The following is a 12,815-nucleotide window of genomic DNA, read 5'->3' on the forward strand; positions in this document are numbered from 1 at the left end:
TCTTCTTTCTATTCATTACGATGCTCAAATAACTAGCCAATTCAAAGAATTTAAAACGCCCGCGACTTAAACGTATATTCCCGTAACGCCAAATATGCAGCGCATCATCCATCTATCAATTACGAGGCGGCACAAACAGTTCCGGCTTCATATTGATCTTACACAGCTTGGCTACACAGCCACTCAACTGCAGCAGAGTTCCAACACCATCTAGAATGCGCATATGGGTGAAGCCAATCTCCTTGATAAACTCAAGCTTGGAGTGTTCCGACAGCGTTTGGATAGTCTTGGTGACACGGAACATGGTGCTGATAATATCATGCGAGGAGTAGCCCAATGTCCTGAGCTGCTGTTAGCAAATGTCTGGAATATAAAGAGTAGAAGAAAAATACGTACCATAACTCATTCAGAATGTCAAGGGCAGAATCCACTTTCCCCTCCCAGCAAGCCTTAATCATAGCCTGCACCTTGATCGGATGCGGGCTATCAACAACGCGAAAGACGTTGTCACCACTCACAAACCCAAAACCGGCCCATGTGCTCTGCAAATTGTTGATGGCCTGACGCATGTCACCTTCGGCGCTGAAGACAAGCGCCGCGATGCCATCTTCGGAGAATTCCACCTTTTCCGCCTCACATATCTGCGTAATTCGCTTTACAACTTGGCCGTCCGTGAGACGAGAGTAGCGGAGAATGGCACATCGGGATTGCAGTGGCTCAATGATCTTATTCGACTGGTTGCAGGCAAAGGCAAAACGGGTTGTGGTTGAGTATATTTCCATTGTGCGGCGTAGCGCTTGTTGAGCACCGGGAGTCATACTAATTTATAGTCAGCATAGCCAAGATATCGCTGCATTGTATTTATTTACCTGTCTGCTTCGTCAAGAATGACAAGCTTATGGCGCCCTGGCGGCAACGTGACCTTTTTCTGTGCGAATCCCTTAATCCGGTTACGAACGACATCAATACCTTTAATCAAGAGTAGTCAGCAACCATATCCTCCTGCATAACACGTGAAAAAGAAAGCAAAAAAAAAATCACCTCGTTCATCACTCGCATTCAGCTCCAAAACAGCCTCTTTATATGAATCACCCAGCAACTGTCTCGCCAGACACAGAATCGACGTTGTCTTTCCAATACCCGGCATGCCCGAGATAATAACATGAGGCATGTTTCCATCCTTTGCAATGATTTTGAGCCGCTCTACCGTTTCGGTGTTTCCGACTATATCGTCTAGAAAGATGGGACGGTATTTCTCTACCCTGATTTTCGGGTTCAGGCGTTAGATACATAATCTCGATGCATAGAGATAGAGCGTACAAAACGTTCTTACCAGGGCAGTTCGTAGTCTGGAGGAGCCCCAGCTGTGGTAGCTTGAAGGCCATTGCGGGCCGCAGCGGTTGACGACTCGGCGTGGACCATGTTGAGAGCTGAGGTAACTACCTGTTGTGCTTTGTATCTTTCTTCTTCAATCCTTGTTCTGTCCGTTGTCCGTTGTCAATTGTCGATGTTGAGATAAATCAATCAATCGTTCAAGAACTGGGACGCCGCGCGGATAAACGCGAAATGCCGGCGGGACGCGTTGGCGACAGAAAACAGTTAAATTGGTTGCCTTGGCACGTGCTCCCCCCAAGCCCTCAATGTGTCAGGTCGAGACGAGAATATCTTCCGCAGAATCTTAGGCGAAATGAACTTTTGTTATCTATAGTTCAACTTGGGTAACTAGATACTTCGATCACTGCAATTTCGCTTGAGGGCACCTCCCTGGCAACACATTTTACTTGCGCATGGATGCACCAGGCCAGTCTCCGAGGCTGTTCTCTTTCGCCCTGGTCTTACAGCGAAGTGCTTGGGCACGACGTACCGTTTTTAGACTTTACGTGCTTTCTGCTGTTCGAAGTTCAAATCTATACCATGTTCTAAGTAGGTATGGGTCACCACTCATAGATAGTGTTGTGCTCATGCAGGAACATTCGACTTCAAGGTTGTATCTTACATACAGTACCTAGGTATATTCCCAAGGGAAAGTCATCCGCTTCATGAAAAGCTGCGCCGGCTCGCACCACAGCACGGAATATACAACTAGTCGTGATACTCGGACAATTTTAGCGTATGGTACTCTTCGGATTTCCTTCTATTTATGTCTAGTCTCATGCAGGCTGTCTTTGTGAGGACTCTTCTGTAGCCAGGAGGTGGAAATCTTAAGCTGTTAGCTAGGGCATATGCTCTATTTACACCATATTCGAGTCTTCGATGCGGCCTTGGTGTGCTTCGAATATGCTCAGGGCATCTATCAACTGTCAACGATAGTAGTGCTCACTCTGCTAGCCATTGCATGCAGTCATGCATTGTAGTTAGCTAGTAACTTGTTAGTTGTGTCTTTATTTATCTCGCTCAATATTGGTTTAACGTTGATTAATCTATGGTTATATTATCCTAGCTATAAACATCTCCAAATATTCGCTAATTCACCATGTCACCGTCATTGCCCACATCGCTGTGGGATGCATCATGAAAGCCATTCAAAAAAGAGGTGTAACATATACATGCTTACAAAAATACTGGTGTACTTCAGATGCAACCATTGTCTCAATCATTAACTTGAAAAGAAGAAGAGAAGAGAACTCAGGTCTGTTGTTTTCGTCACCTCCGCCAAAATTTCCAGTTGGGCAGTTTGATACTCCCATCCCGTTTATAGATCCTCCAGAAATAAGCAGGAACGCCAGCTAGGACAAAAGCGACAACAATCAGCGTTTGGAGCGGTTCGGCGATGACCGCCCTGCTGAGCAGGAACAGACTGACACAGCAAAATATGATTGGCGTGGTGATCCAAGTCTTGTAGGGGCGCTCCAATTGGGGTTCTCGAATCCTCAGCACAATCAGTCCAAGCACGGTCAGAAAGTAAAACGTATATCCTGCAACGCCATAAAAGGTGATGAGGGTGCCGAACTCTCCCACGGCCACGTATGCTGCGATCAGTGCAGTGTTGAAAAGCATTGCATTGACGGGAGTGTACCCAAATGCTGCTGAACCTCCACAGAGCCATGAGAAAGCTTTGTGGAAACGCGATCGATGCTGCAATCGATTATTGCCAGTCATACCACTGCTCGATTTTCCAACCCCGATCTTGCCGAAAATAGCGGGCAGATAGCCTTCCTTGCCCGCAGCGTATACTAAACGGCCACTTGTGAAGGCCGTCGCATTCAGCGCCCCCAGACAGCTGGCAGAAACCACCAAGGCCAGAATAAGTGCACCAATAGAACCAAAGGCCTTGGCTCCGAATTGAACGGCGATTGTATCAGTGGCGGATATTGTTCTCAGTGGAAGGACAAGGAAATAAGACACATTGGCCATGAGATAGCAAAGAATAACCACAGGCATCGCCGTATGGATAGCACGTGGTAAGTCACGGTTTGGTCTCTTGAACTCGCCGACCACGTAGTTTGTCTATGAAGAGTCAGAAATACCTTTCAAGCGGATTGCAAAAGAGAAAAAGAGAACGGCTTACATTATCCCATCCATCGTATGCCCACAGCCCTGCGTACAGGGCAACGGCCCAGTCTGAAATATTCGTGCTTGTCCCCTCGAACCAACCAATGTTCTTCCAGTCTTGGTTCGGTTGCCCTTTGGATGGCACTCCAGTGATGGCGACGACGGCGCCGATGATTGCAATTGCGAGCAATGCGCCAAACTTGAAGAGCATCGAGATATCGCCGACGAGCGTAGCCAACTTGGTCGAGGCACAGTTGATGAATGTCACGAAAAGGACACCGGCGAAGCCAACTCCTTTGTTGATCCATGGGCTGATGGTTTCCACCTCCGTGCCAATAAACGCTCTCACAACGTATTCCCCGAATATGATGGCGATGATCGCGGCGCTGCCTGGCTTAAGTACGAAAACAGCACACCAGGTGAACAGAAAGCCCGCCATCTCCCCGAATATCTTGGATAAATATACCTGCGGTCCTCCATTCAAAGGGATAGCTCCTCCCAGCTCTGCGTAGCTTGCTGCTCCTGTCCAGGCCAAAACGCCTGCGATGACCCACACGATGAGGGCTGCGCCCGGTGACCCAGCATTGAAATTGACCTGACTGGGAGACGAAAAGATACCCGAGCCGATAATGAGTCCAACAATCAAGGACAGCCCGTTCAAATAAGTAAGGGTTTTGTGCTTTTCCAACGAGCCATCGCGAAGCCCCGTATACCGTTCCAAGGATGTCACAGAAGGTGCGCCAAGAGGGGCGTAGCCGCCGGCGGTTGTTTGCGAAAGGGGGAATAAATTGGTGCCAAAGTCGAAGGCTGAAGACACAGAATATGAGCGAGTGCCGCGCGCGTGATACGATCCTAGTCCACTTTGTTCTGATAACGGGTCGTCGGCCTCCAACGACAGTTTACGGGACGAGGAGATGCCCGACCGCGAAGACTCAACGGAAGACCGTTGGGCAGACGATGTAGAGGCGAGAGAAGCGAGTTCCAGCGAATCGCGCGGAGCATGGCTGTTCACGGCCTGCCTGTCTGCAGAAAATGTCACTGGAGACATTGTACTGCGATGGTCCGACCTTCGATGCTCAGCAGGCGTGTGTCGAGTCCGCCATGCCAAATAGCAGCAAACGACAGTCCTGTGTTCTGGAGAGGGAGTGTGGGTAGAGTCGTGGCAAGGGGCAAGGGGCAAGTTGCAACAAGCAGGTTGGCAGTAGTTATGGAGTGGCATCGACGATAAATCATGATCGGCCCACGATCCAATGACAGCGAGCAATGCAGTGGGACGGCTCCGCATGGCGCTAGCTCCGGTCAAACCTCAACAATATCAACATTCGTCGCAACATGGCTTTTTGCATGAACTGTTCGCAATGTCTGTCCTCTGTCCGTGTCCCCGGTGGAAGAGCGCCAGTGTAAGCATTCCCACCGCGGCGCGCCGTTATTCTTCAGTCGCAGCGCCCCCGAAAAGGCGGGTTTGGGTTCGCCTGGCCGCGGTCACGTTGGCAGCTGCCGGAATTGGCGCATATGTCAGATCGCGACAGGAGCCTCTCGACGCCCACTTGAATCCAGTGTCCTTTGCCCGGTATAAGCTGATCTCGCGAGAGCCGGTTTCGTCGACAAATACCATCTTCACGGTCGAACCAGCATCGCCCGCAGACAATCGCGAGACATACGAGCTGGCATGGCAGACTGGGGTATGGAGTGTCATGTTCAAGCAACCACAACTTCAAATCGGGCGAGACTATACCCCGCTTCCACCGCGCGAAGAACGCGACGGGGCACAAACCGAATCGTTGCGGTTTCTGATACGCCGGGATCCCCACGGAGAAGTGTCCCGGTATCTCCACCGTCTACAAGAAGGATCGAGGATTGAGATGAGGGGTCCTCAGGTAGAATGTGAGATCTCTCCAGAGGTGAATGGCATTCTGTTCATAGCCGGAGGCACCGGCATTGCGCCAGCTCTGCAGGCTGCCTACATCATGTTGCGACGCACCATCCAGGGGAAGAGCCCAAAAATCCACATCCTATGGGCTAATAGGAAAAGAGAAGACTGCGCAGGGGGCATCAGCGACACGCCAAAAACTGCGCCGCCAAAGTCATCATGGTGGCCTTTTCGAAGTAGCCCAGCCAGGGTACCCGAGCCTTCTTCTTCGCTGACGTCCTCGGTCAATCAAGGCGCTATAGTTCGTGAGCTGCACGAACTAAAGGCCCGGTACCCCGGCCAAATCACGGTGGATTATTTTGTCGACGAAGAAAATACCTTTATCAGCACGAAAGAGATAAAGGCATGTATTGAATCTATACAATCTTCAAGCGCCGACAAGAAAATGATCATCGTCTCTGGGCCGGAAGGCTTTATCAACTATATGGCCGGTCCCAAGATTTGGGCACATGGATACGAGCTACAAGGACCTGTGAAGGGTATCATCCAGCAACTTGGCTTGAAAGAGTGGGAGATTTGGAAGCTCTGATGGCTGTTTTGTTTCCTGTTTATATATGTTTATATCAACATGCATAGCATCGGAGTTGGATCTTTTTTGGTCACTTCTATTAATTATCCTTTCCCCATTATTTATAGATGACTCGGCTTTTATCGTAGGTAACTTGAAATTCTATGATGGTGGTGCAAGAACGATCCGATACCGGGAAAAAAGGGCGGCGTGCTGAGTCATGATCGGCTCCGTTCCCCAGAAAATTTATTGATTGGAATTGCACGCAACTTTATTTGTCGACGCAACAACAGAAATTAGTTAGTACCTGGTTCTCCAGTATTCAATCTTTTCCTTGGATGCCTCTCTCTAATAACACAACGCATACACAGATAATGCCCTTCCTCGCTTCGCTGGGCAGGCGCGTCACGCTGCAACAGCGCTCTCTGCGAGCTGCTGCCCAGCTTCGATCGTTTGCATCGTCGAGGCACGCCTTCTCGCAGGATGTTTTTCAGACGCAATTAGACAACCCCGAGCTTTCTGCTATCCTCTCTTCAATGAAATCGAATCCGTCTGTCCCACAGACATTAACAGAGAAAATTGTCCAGAAATACGCCGTCGGACTGCCCCAGGGCAAGTTCGTCAAGGCAGGCGACTATGTGACAATAAGACCGTACCGATGCATGACCCATGACAACTCTTGGCCAGTTGCGCTCAAATTCATGTCGATCGGTGCCTCCAAAATCAACGACCCCGAACAAATAGTCATGACTTTGGACCATGACGTTCAAAACGAAAGCGAGAAAAACCTGCAGAAGTATCGCCAAATCGAAGAATTTGCCAAACACCATGAAGTCAAGAAACAGTATGGTTCTAAACGCGGGATTGGACATCAAATCATGGTTGAGGAGGGACATGCCTGGCCAGGCACTCTGGTGGTCGCCTCAGACTCGCATTCGAATATGTATGGCGGAATTGGAGCTATTGGTACACCGGTTGTGAGGACCGACGCTGCGAGTATATGGAGTACTTCAACCACCTGGTGGCAGGTACCGCAAATTGCAAGAGTGGTACGTATACTGTAAGAGTCATGATTGATGTATTTATGCTAATTGTTCATGGCAGCATTTCACTGGGGTTCTACCTGTCGGGGTAACTGGAAAGGATGTGATTGTTGCTCTCTGCCATTTGTTTGGTAAAGACGACGTGCTTAATCATGCCATTGAGTTTACAGGATCGGAAGAAACGATGCGCAGTCTTAGGGTAGACGATCGTCTAACAATTGCGAACATGACTACAGAATGGGGAGCCCTAACTGGACTGTTTCCTATTGATGATGTGCTCAAGGGCTGGCTCCGAGGAAAGGCCACTACCGCAGCCATGGGCCTAGCTGACGGTCCCTATAAAACCGTTGCTGCAGAAAACTTTACTCATGCTCGACTGGAAGAATTGTTTGCGAATCCATTAGCGGCCGATAAGGGAGCCAAATATGCCAAGGAAATCTTCCTGGATTTGTCCTCTCTGTCACCATATGTCTCCGGTCCGAATTCAGTCAAGGTAGCCACACCCATTGGTGAGCTGGAAGCCCAGAACATCAAAGTCGACAAGGCCTACCTAGTTTCGTGTACAAACTCGCGCGCTTCTGATATTGCGGCTGCTGCGCAAGTCTTCCGAGAAGCAGCTGAAGCAAATGGCGGCCAAGTACCAAAGATTGCGGATGGAGTCAAGTTCTATCTTGCGGCTGCGTCCCTGCCTGAACAGCAAATTGCTGAAGACGCTGGGGACTGGCAGGTCTTAATAGATGCTGGTGCAGAGGCTCTTCCTTCTGGTTGTGGGCCATGTATTGGACTGGGCAAAGGCCTTCTTGAGCCTGGCGAGGTTGGCATCAGTGCATCCAACCGCAACTTCAAGGGTCGCATGGGCAGCACAGAAGCCAAAGCCTATCTTGGCAGTCCCGAAGTGGTCGCTGCCAGTGCATTATCTGGTGTTCTGAAGGGACCTGGCTGGTACCAGCAGCCAGAGGGATGGACTGGAGTAATCCGGGGCGAGGGAGATGGTATTAAAGAGGAAGACCGGATGCTTACTGCGGAGCAGGCTCTAGAGAAAGTCATTGGACAGCTCGACGACCTTATTGCGGATGGCGAGCAAAGATTCGGCGTTTCCGAAAACCAAGAAGGCCAAGTGGGACAAGAGAAAGAAGAGGACAACAAATCTTTGACTGAGTTGTATCCTGGGTTCCCCGAAAGAATCTCCGGCGAAATTGTGTTTTGCGATGCAGACAACATCAACACGGACGGCATCTACCCCGGAAAATACACTTACCAGGATAATGTGCCTGTTGAGACCATGGCAGAGGTGTGCATGTCCAATTACGATCCGTCATTCTCATCTATCGCCAAGGAGGGCGATATTCTCGTATCGGGCTTCAACTTTGGCTGCGGTAGTTCTCGCGAACAAGCCGCAACAGCGATCCTTGCCAAGAAGATACCGCTCGTCGTATCCGGCAGCTTTGGCAACATTTTCTCGCGTAACAGCATCAACAATGCGCTTATGGGACTTGAGGTGCCGCGCCTTATTGAGCGACTTCGCGAGAGCTTTGGTTCTGGCAGTGATCTTACCCTCCGAACCGGGTGGACGTTGACTTGGGACGTGCGTCGTAGCCAGATCGAGGTTAAGGAACGAGATGGCACGACATGGACGCAGCGGGTCGGCGAATTGCCTCCTAACGTGCAGGAAATTATTGCCAAGGGTGGATTGGAGAATTGGGTGAAGGACACGATTGGGGTCAAAAGTGACTAGACAGTAAAAAAGAACACTGTGTACATGTAATTTTTGTTAAAGAATTTTTGATATATCTATGATACCAATTTTATTCGCCGTTTATCATTCACTGGTCCCCTAGATCATGCGTAGATGATAGTACGTAGGTAGTACGTATACATCAGCGAGTACGGCCTCTCTCCTAAGACGTATCCAGTCCGAGCCGAAACATGCATAATTTGTAATCTATCATCTCCTATTGTCACAGTATTGATCAGCATGGCTGCATTACATACTACATAGTCCGACTGTATTGTACGTGGATAGACGTAGGCAGACGCACAAGGTTTCAAACCCCGAGAATCGCCCAGGTACGTTGCACCCTGGCGAACCTTAAAGGACACCGGTCTAGAACTTACCTCGTACGTTTGAAATAACCACCTCACTAGTATAATAATCCGACTAGTTAGGTACCTACGTGTAGATCACCCGCAGCGTGGCAAAGTCCATCCCTAAGGAAATAATCAGATTTGTGTGACAGAAAAGAAAGGAAGAAGAATAGGAAAACAGATCGAGCGCCGCCTCCGGGGGGTAATTACAACCGACGTATCAAGCCTCGAGTACTAACTAGAATTCGGCTTTTCATAATTCTCTTTTCTTTTTCTCCCCCTCTCCTCTGTGGCTATATTTAGGAGGAAGAAGCGAGCTGTCAACTTCTTTGGCTGGCCTGTTAAAGATCCAGCATACCGGGATGGACGTCTTTTTTCTTTTCTTTTCCCTCTCTCCTCTCGCGGAGTTTTCTTTTCTTTTCCCCGTTCGGGGATTTTTTATAAGCGAGATCTCCTGCTCAGCTTGTGCGACATACAAGTTGTGCAATGCAAAGTTGTCGTATAAATTATGTTTATACGCAGTGGGAGGACTAGAATATACTCCATGTGGAAAGGCCCCACGAGGGAATCTGGCGGAAAGAACCTTAATTACCGTGCTGCGGGGCGCAATACCCGTATTACCGATACATGTACATGTTCCATACAATCAGTCAATGCATTGTTCTTCAGGGCGAGCCTCGAGGACACAATGACCAGTGAGTGACTGAGGGTCTGTGGTCGGCGCAGCAGCACACAAACAAAAAGCAAAGAAACCCGTTGATTGATTATTGGCCATTGGGCACCAAAAGCCAACCCACCTGCGCCGTTCATTAAGCGACAGCAAAGCAGGCGAGCGAATAGCGTACGAATACGAGGCTGATGACAGCAGCTCGCTAATTTTGCCCTACTTCAGGGCGGCTACCTAGGCACATAGCAGCCAAATGACACCCCCGGCTTCCTTTCGTTTTTGAGGCTGACTGGACCTCCTCCCCATATTGTCCGGTCCGGGGCCTTCCTTGGCCTTGATTAGATCTTGTTCTGATTTGCTCCGAAAAGGCGTTTCTCCCCTCTCTCTGACTTGACTGGCGTATGCTCAGCCTTATTGGCATTGCCATTCGCGTTATGCAAACAAAATGGGTAAAAGCAGGGAAAAAAGCAAAGAACATGTATACCATCCCCATGGCTCTTGCATCCATTGGCCTTGGCTTGACGCTTCGGCATGCCCGTGCCAGCCAGCCAGCCTTGGAGGCAAAAATCTGACAGTATATTTCTATGATTTATAGGTATATATATATAAATGGACTTAACTGTGGTTTATTCTGGATTTAATTTGTTTTCTTTTTCTTTTTCTTTCTTTTTTGGATTCCAAGCCTCTTTCTTCCCTGGTACCTCAAATCGGAAAGGCTGATGTACTCCAGACCTATCTACCTGGGTACTCGAACCTGCTACGCCTCACTTCTACTTTTCTCCTCTATTGTTGATTCAATAGTTAAATAAACACACGTCAAGGAAAGACACTATGAATAACAGATCTCGCAATCTGTGGAGTACAGAGGAAGACAATACTCTTAGAAGACTAGTCGAAGCTTGTGGTAAGCTTCTTTTTTTCTTTACATAGCACGCCTCCAGCTTATTGCTTACAACGTGTAGAAAAGGACAAAGTCGACTGGCGCGTCATCGCCTCATACCTCCCCGGCCGGAATAACAAAGACTGCCGTAAGCGATGGCACTATCGTGTCTCTGCCAGCATGAACCTGGGACCATGGTCACAGACCGAAGACGATCTGCTGAAAATGGGCATCCATCGCCACGGTACACAGTGAGTAACTCGTCTACCCACCTCATCTGCTTGGTCGCCGACTTACATGAACTGTCAGCTGGTCTCGCGTTGCACAAGTAGTGGGAACTAGGAATGGGGATCGTAGGTTCCCTCTCTTCTTTTGTTGTCCGTGTGTGAGAGTGAATGTCAGCTCATTTCCTTCGTGCTAGAGTGCTTCAAGCGGTGGAATGACGTGCTAGACCCCGGTATAGATCGTAGTCCATGGACGCGCGAGGAAGACCGCATCCTTCTTCTTGCCATCGGAGAATACGGGCGGACCTGGAAGCAGATTGTCGATGCTTATTTCCCCGGCCGGACAGGGCTTGATGCAAAGAATCGGTGTGTTTGTCGTATACCTTCATATCTCGGATGCAGAGCTGACTGGCTTCCACAGACATAGACAACTTACTCGCAAGAGAAAGAGGGAGTACAAGACGTCGGCATCCCCTACAGTCAAGAGAGAGCCAGAGCAAGCGCAGACGGAACAGCTTGCTTCATTACCGTCGCCGTCATCCTCTTCTTCATCGTCATCACCACCGGCAATGAGAATCGGCCTCGTTCATCATAATGTCATTGGCACGTCTCTTGATGCTTCGCAAGTGAACAATCATAGTCCTAATCATCAACATCATCATCAACAACAGCTCGACGAACGATCTGTATCGGCGCCATCCAGTTCTCCGTATTCCTATTGGGAATTGCCTCTAGAAGAAGCACTATTCAGTCCCCCGCTACCAACAACGTCATACAGCACTTGTAGCAGCACATGCGCGGGTCTATCACAACTCGATGACTTACAGCAACATCCGCTAGGGTTAGAACAACAGTATGATGAGAGTGCTTTGCTTATGAATGGTACGCTCAGCTTTATACCCATTCATTCTTATATATCAATGACCTGACTAACGAATATGGTACACAGCCCAATATCCCTATTTCCTTGCACCACATAGTCGCCCAATTGATCTTCAGCAGCAACAGCATCTGGGATTTCCTCTAACGGGCCAACAGCATCATCATCATCCGTTTGGTAGTATGAATGGGGCTATGACTTTTTGATGAATAATGAAATGAATGAAACATGAATATCATGAATGAAATTACCTATCTATATCTATATCACCAGGGGGTGCAAAAAGAGTCGGATTTCCTTAGGTATCTTGTCCGGGTTTCTGATTCTAATCAAACGGATTGACCAATTCATTCAACCGAATACCAGTAGCTATTGCAGGACTGCCACGTATTGAACAATAGAAGGGAAAAAATATATTCATCACTATGCAAACGTAAATGCAATACGAAACGGGATATATTCATCGTCCACGCCCACCATGATCCACCACCGCTTCCTCCTCCTCCTCCTCATCACTATCATCCATAAACCCCTCTTCCAGATCCCTACCCAGCCTCACTTGCGCATCACTCGTACTCCGCCTCGCCTCCAGTGCCTCCCTCCTCGCCTCCGACATATAATTCATATCCGCCATATTCTCGCCTTCTTCGTCAAAAATGCTTATAGAGTCGGAATTGTCGCGGCGATGACGACTATTACCATCGGGGGATTCATCACCCTCCGTACCAACAACTACTTGGTGTCGTCGTAGGCGCCATGTCGATGGCAGGAAGAAGTGCATTAGTGCATCGCCGATGCGCTCGCGGAGCGGTAAAGTGTGCGCTGATATACGGCTTAGTGGCAGGTATTGCGAATAGCGTTGCCGGTAGCGGCGGAAGAAGGGTATGATGAGGTAGCTGAAGAGGAGGTATATGGCGAGGGAAATGAGAGCGGGGATGATGAGGGTCTGCGCATACATTAGTTATATAGAAAGACGCAGGTATATTCCACAATATAACGTGCCTTGACCATGTCCAGCGACGAACCCATGGTTGCTGGAGTCAGTGGAGTGGTCAGTTATCGTTATAAGTGATTTGAAGAGGCGGCGAACTCAGAGCATGGTCATT

General features: G+C 49.0%; 6 protein-coding genes across 6 annotated transcripts; 3 read left to right on the forward strand and 3 right to left on the reverse strand.

The window, feature by feature from the left end:
- Positions 1-115: 115 nt before the first annotated feature.
- UA08_07908 (Replication factor C subunit 4) lies at positions 116-1,422 on the reverse strand (the record flags this gene model as incomplete). Its single annotated transcript, XM_020262811.1, has 5 exons — positions 116-341; positions 397-819; positions 870-969; positions 1,042-1,262; positions 1,334-1,422. The coding sequence occupies 5 exons, from the start codon at positions 1,420-1,422 to the stop codon at positions 116-118; spliced, it is 1,059 nt and encodes a 352-aa protein (XP_020116877.1).
- Positions 1,423-2,643: 1,221 nt separating this feature from the next.
- Positions 2,644-4,540, reverse strand: UA08_07909 (hypothetical protein; the record flags this gene model as incomplete). Its single annotated transcript, XM_020262812.1, has 2 exons — positions 2,644-3,447; positions 3,509-4,540. 2 exons carry the CDS (start codon positions 4,538-4,540, stop codon positions 2,644-2,646), a joined length of 1,836 nt encoding a protein of 611 aa, XP_020117065.1.
- A 310-nt stretch (positions 4,541-4,850) lies between these two features.
- On the forward strand, positions 4,851-5,951 carry UA08_07910 (hypothetical protein; the record flags this gene model as incomplete). Its single annotated transcript, XM_020262813.1, has 1 exon — positions 4,851-5,951. One exon carries the CDS (start codon positions 4,851-4,853, stop codon positions 5,949-5,951), a length of 1,101 nt encoding a protein of 366 aa, XP_020117064.1.
- Positions 5,952-6,304: 353 nt separating this feature from the next.
- UA08_07911 (Homoaconitase, mitochondrial) lies at positions 6,305-8,708 on the forward strand (the record flags this gene model as incomplete). Its single annotated transcript, XM_020262814.1, has 2 exons — positions 6,305-6,979; positions 7,035-8,708. The coding sequence occupies 2 exons, from the start codon at positions 6,305-6,307 to the stop codon at positions 8,706-8,708; spliced, it is 2,349 nt and encodes a 782-aa protein (XP_020117063.1).
- Positions 8,709-10,556: 1,848 nt separating this feature from the next.
- Positions 10,557-11,915, forward strand: UA08_07912 (hypothetical protein; the record flags this gene model as incomplete). The annotated part of the gene is made up of 6 exons (XM_020262815.1): positions 10,557-10,629; positions 10,688-10,856; positions 10,915-10,958; positions 11,069-11,195; positions 11,257-11,711; positions 11,779-11,915. 6 exons carry the CDS (start codon positions 10,557-10,559, stop codon positions 11,913-11,915), a joined length of 1,005 nt encoding a protein of 334 aa, XP_020117062.1.
- A 254-nt stretch (positions 11,916-12,169) lies between these two features.
- On the reverse strand, positions 12,170-12,738 carry UA08_07913 (hypothetical protein; the record flags this gene model as incomplete). The annotated part of the gene is made up of 2 exons (XM_020262816.1): positions 12,170-12,655; positions 12,718-12,738. 2 exons carry the CDS (start codon positions 12,736-12,738, stop codon positions 12,170-12,172), a joined length of 507 nt encoding a protein of 168 aa, XP_020117061.1.
- Between the last annotated feature and the right edge of the window lie 77 nt (positions 12,739-12,815).

The sequence above is a fragment of the Talaromyces atroroseus genome (assembly GCF_001907595.1).
Source record: "Talaromyces atroroseus strain IBT 11181 chromosome Unknown scaffold_12, whole genome shotgun sequence".
Taxonomy (NCBI): Eukaryota; Fungi; Ascomycota; class Eurotiomycetes; order Eurotiales; family Trichocomaceae; genus Talaromyces; species Talaromyces atroroseus.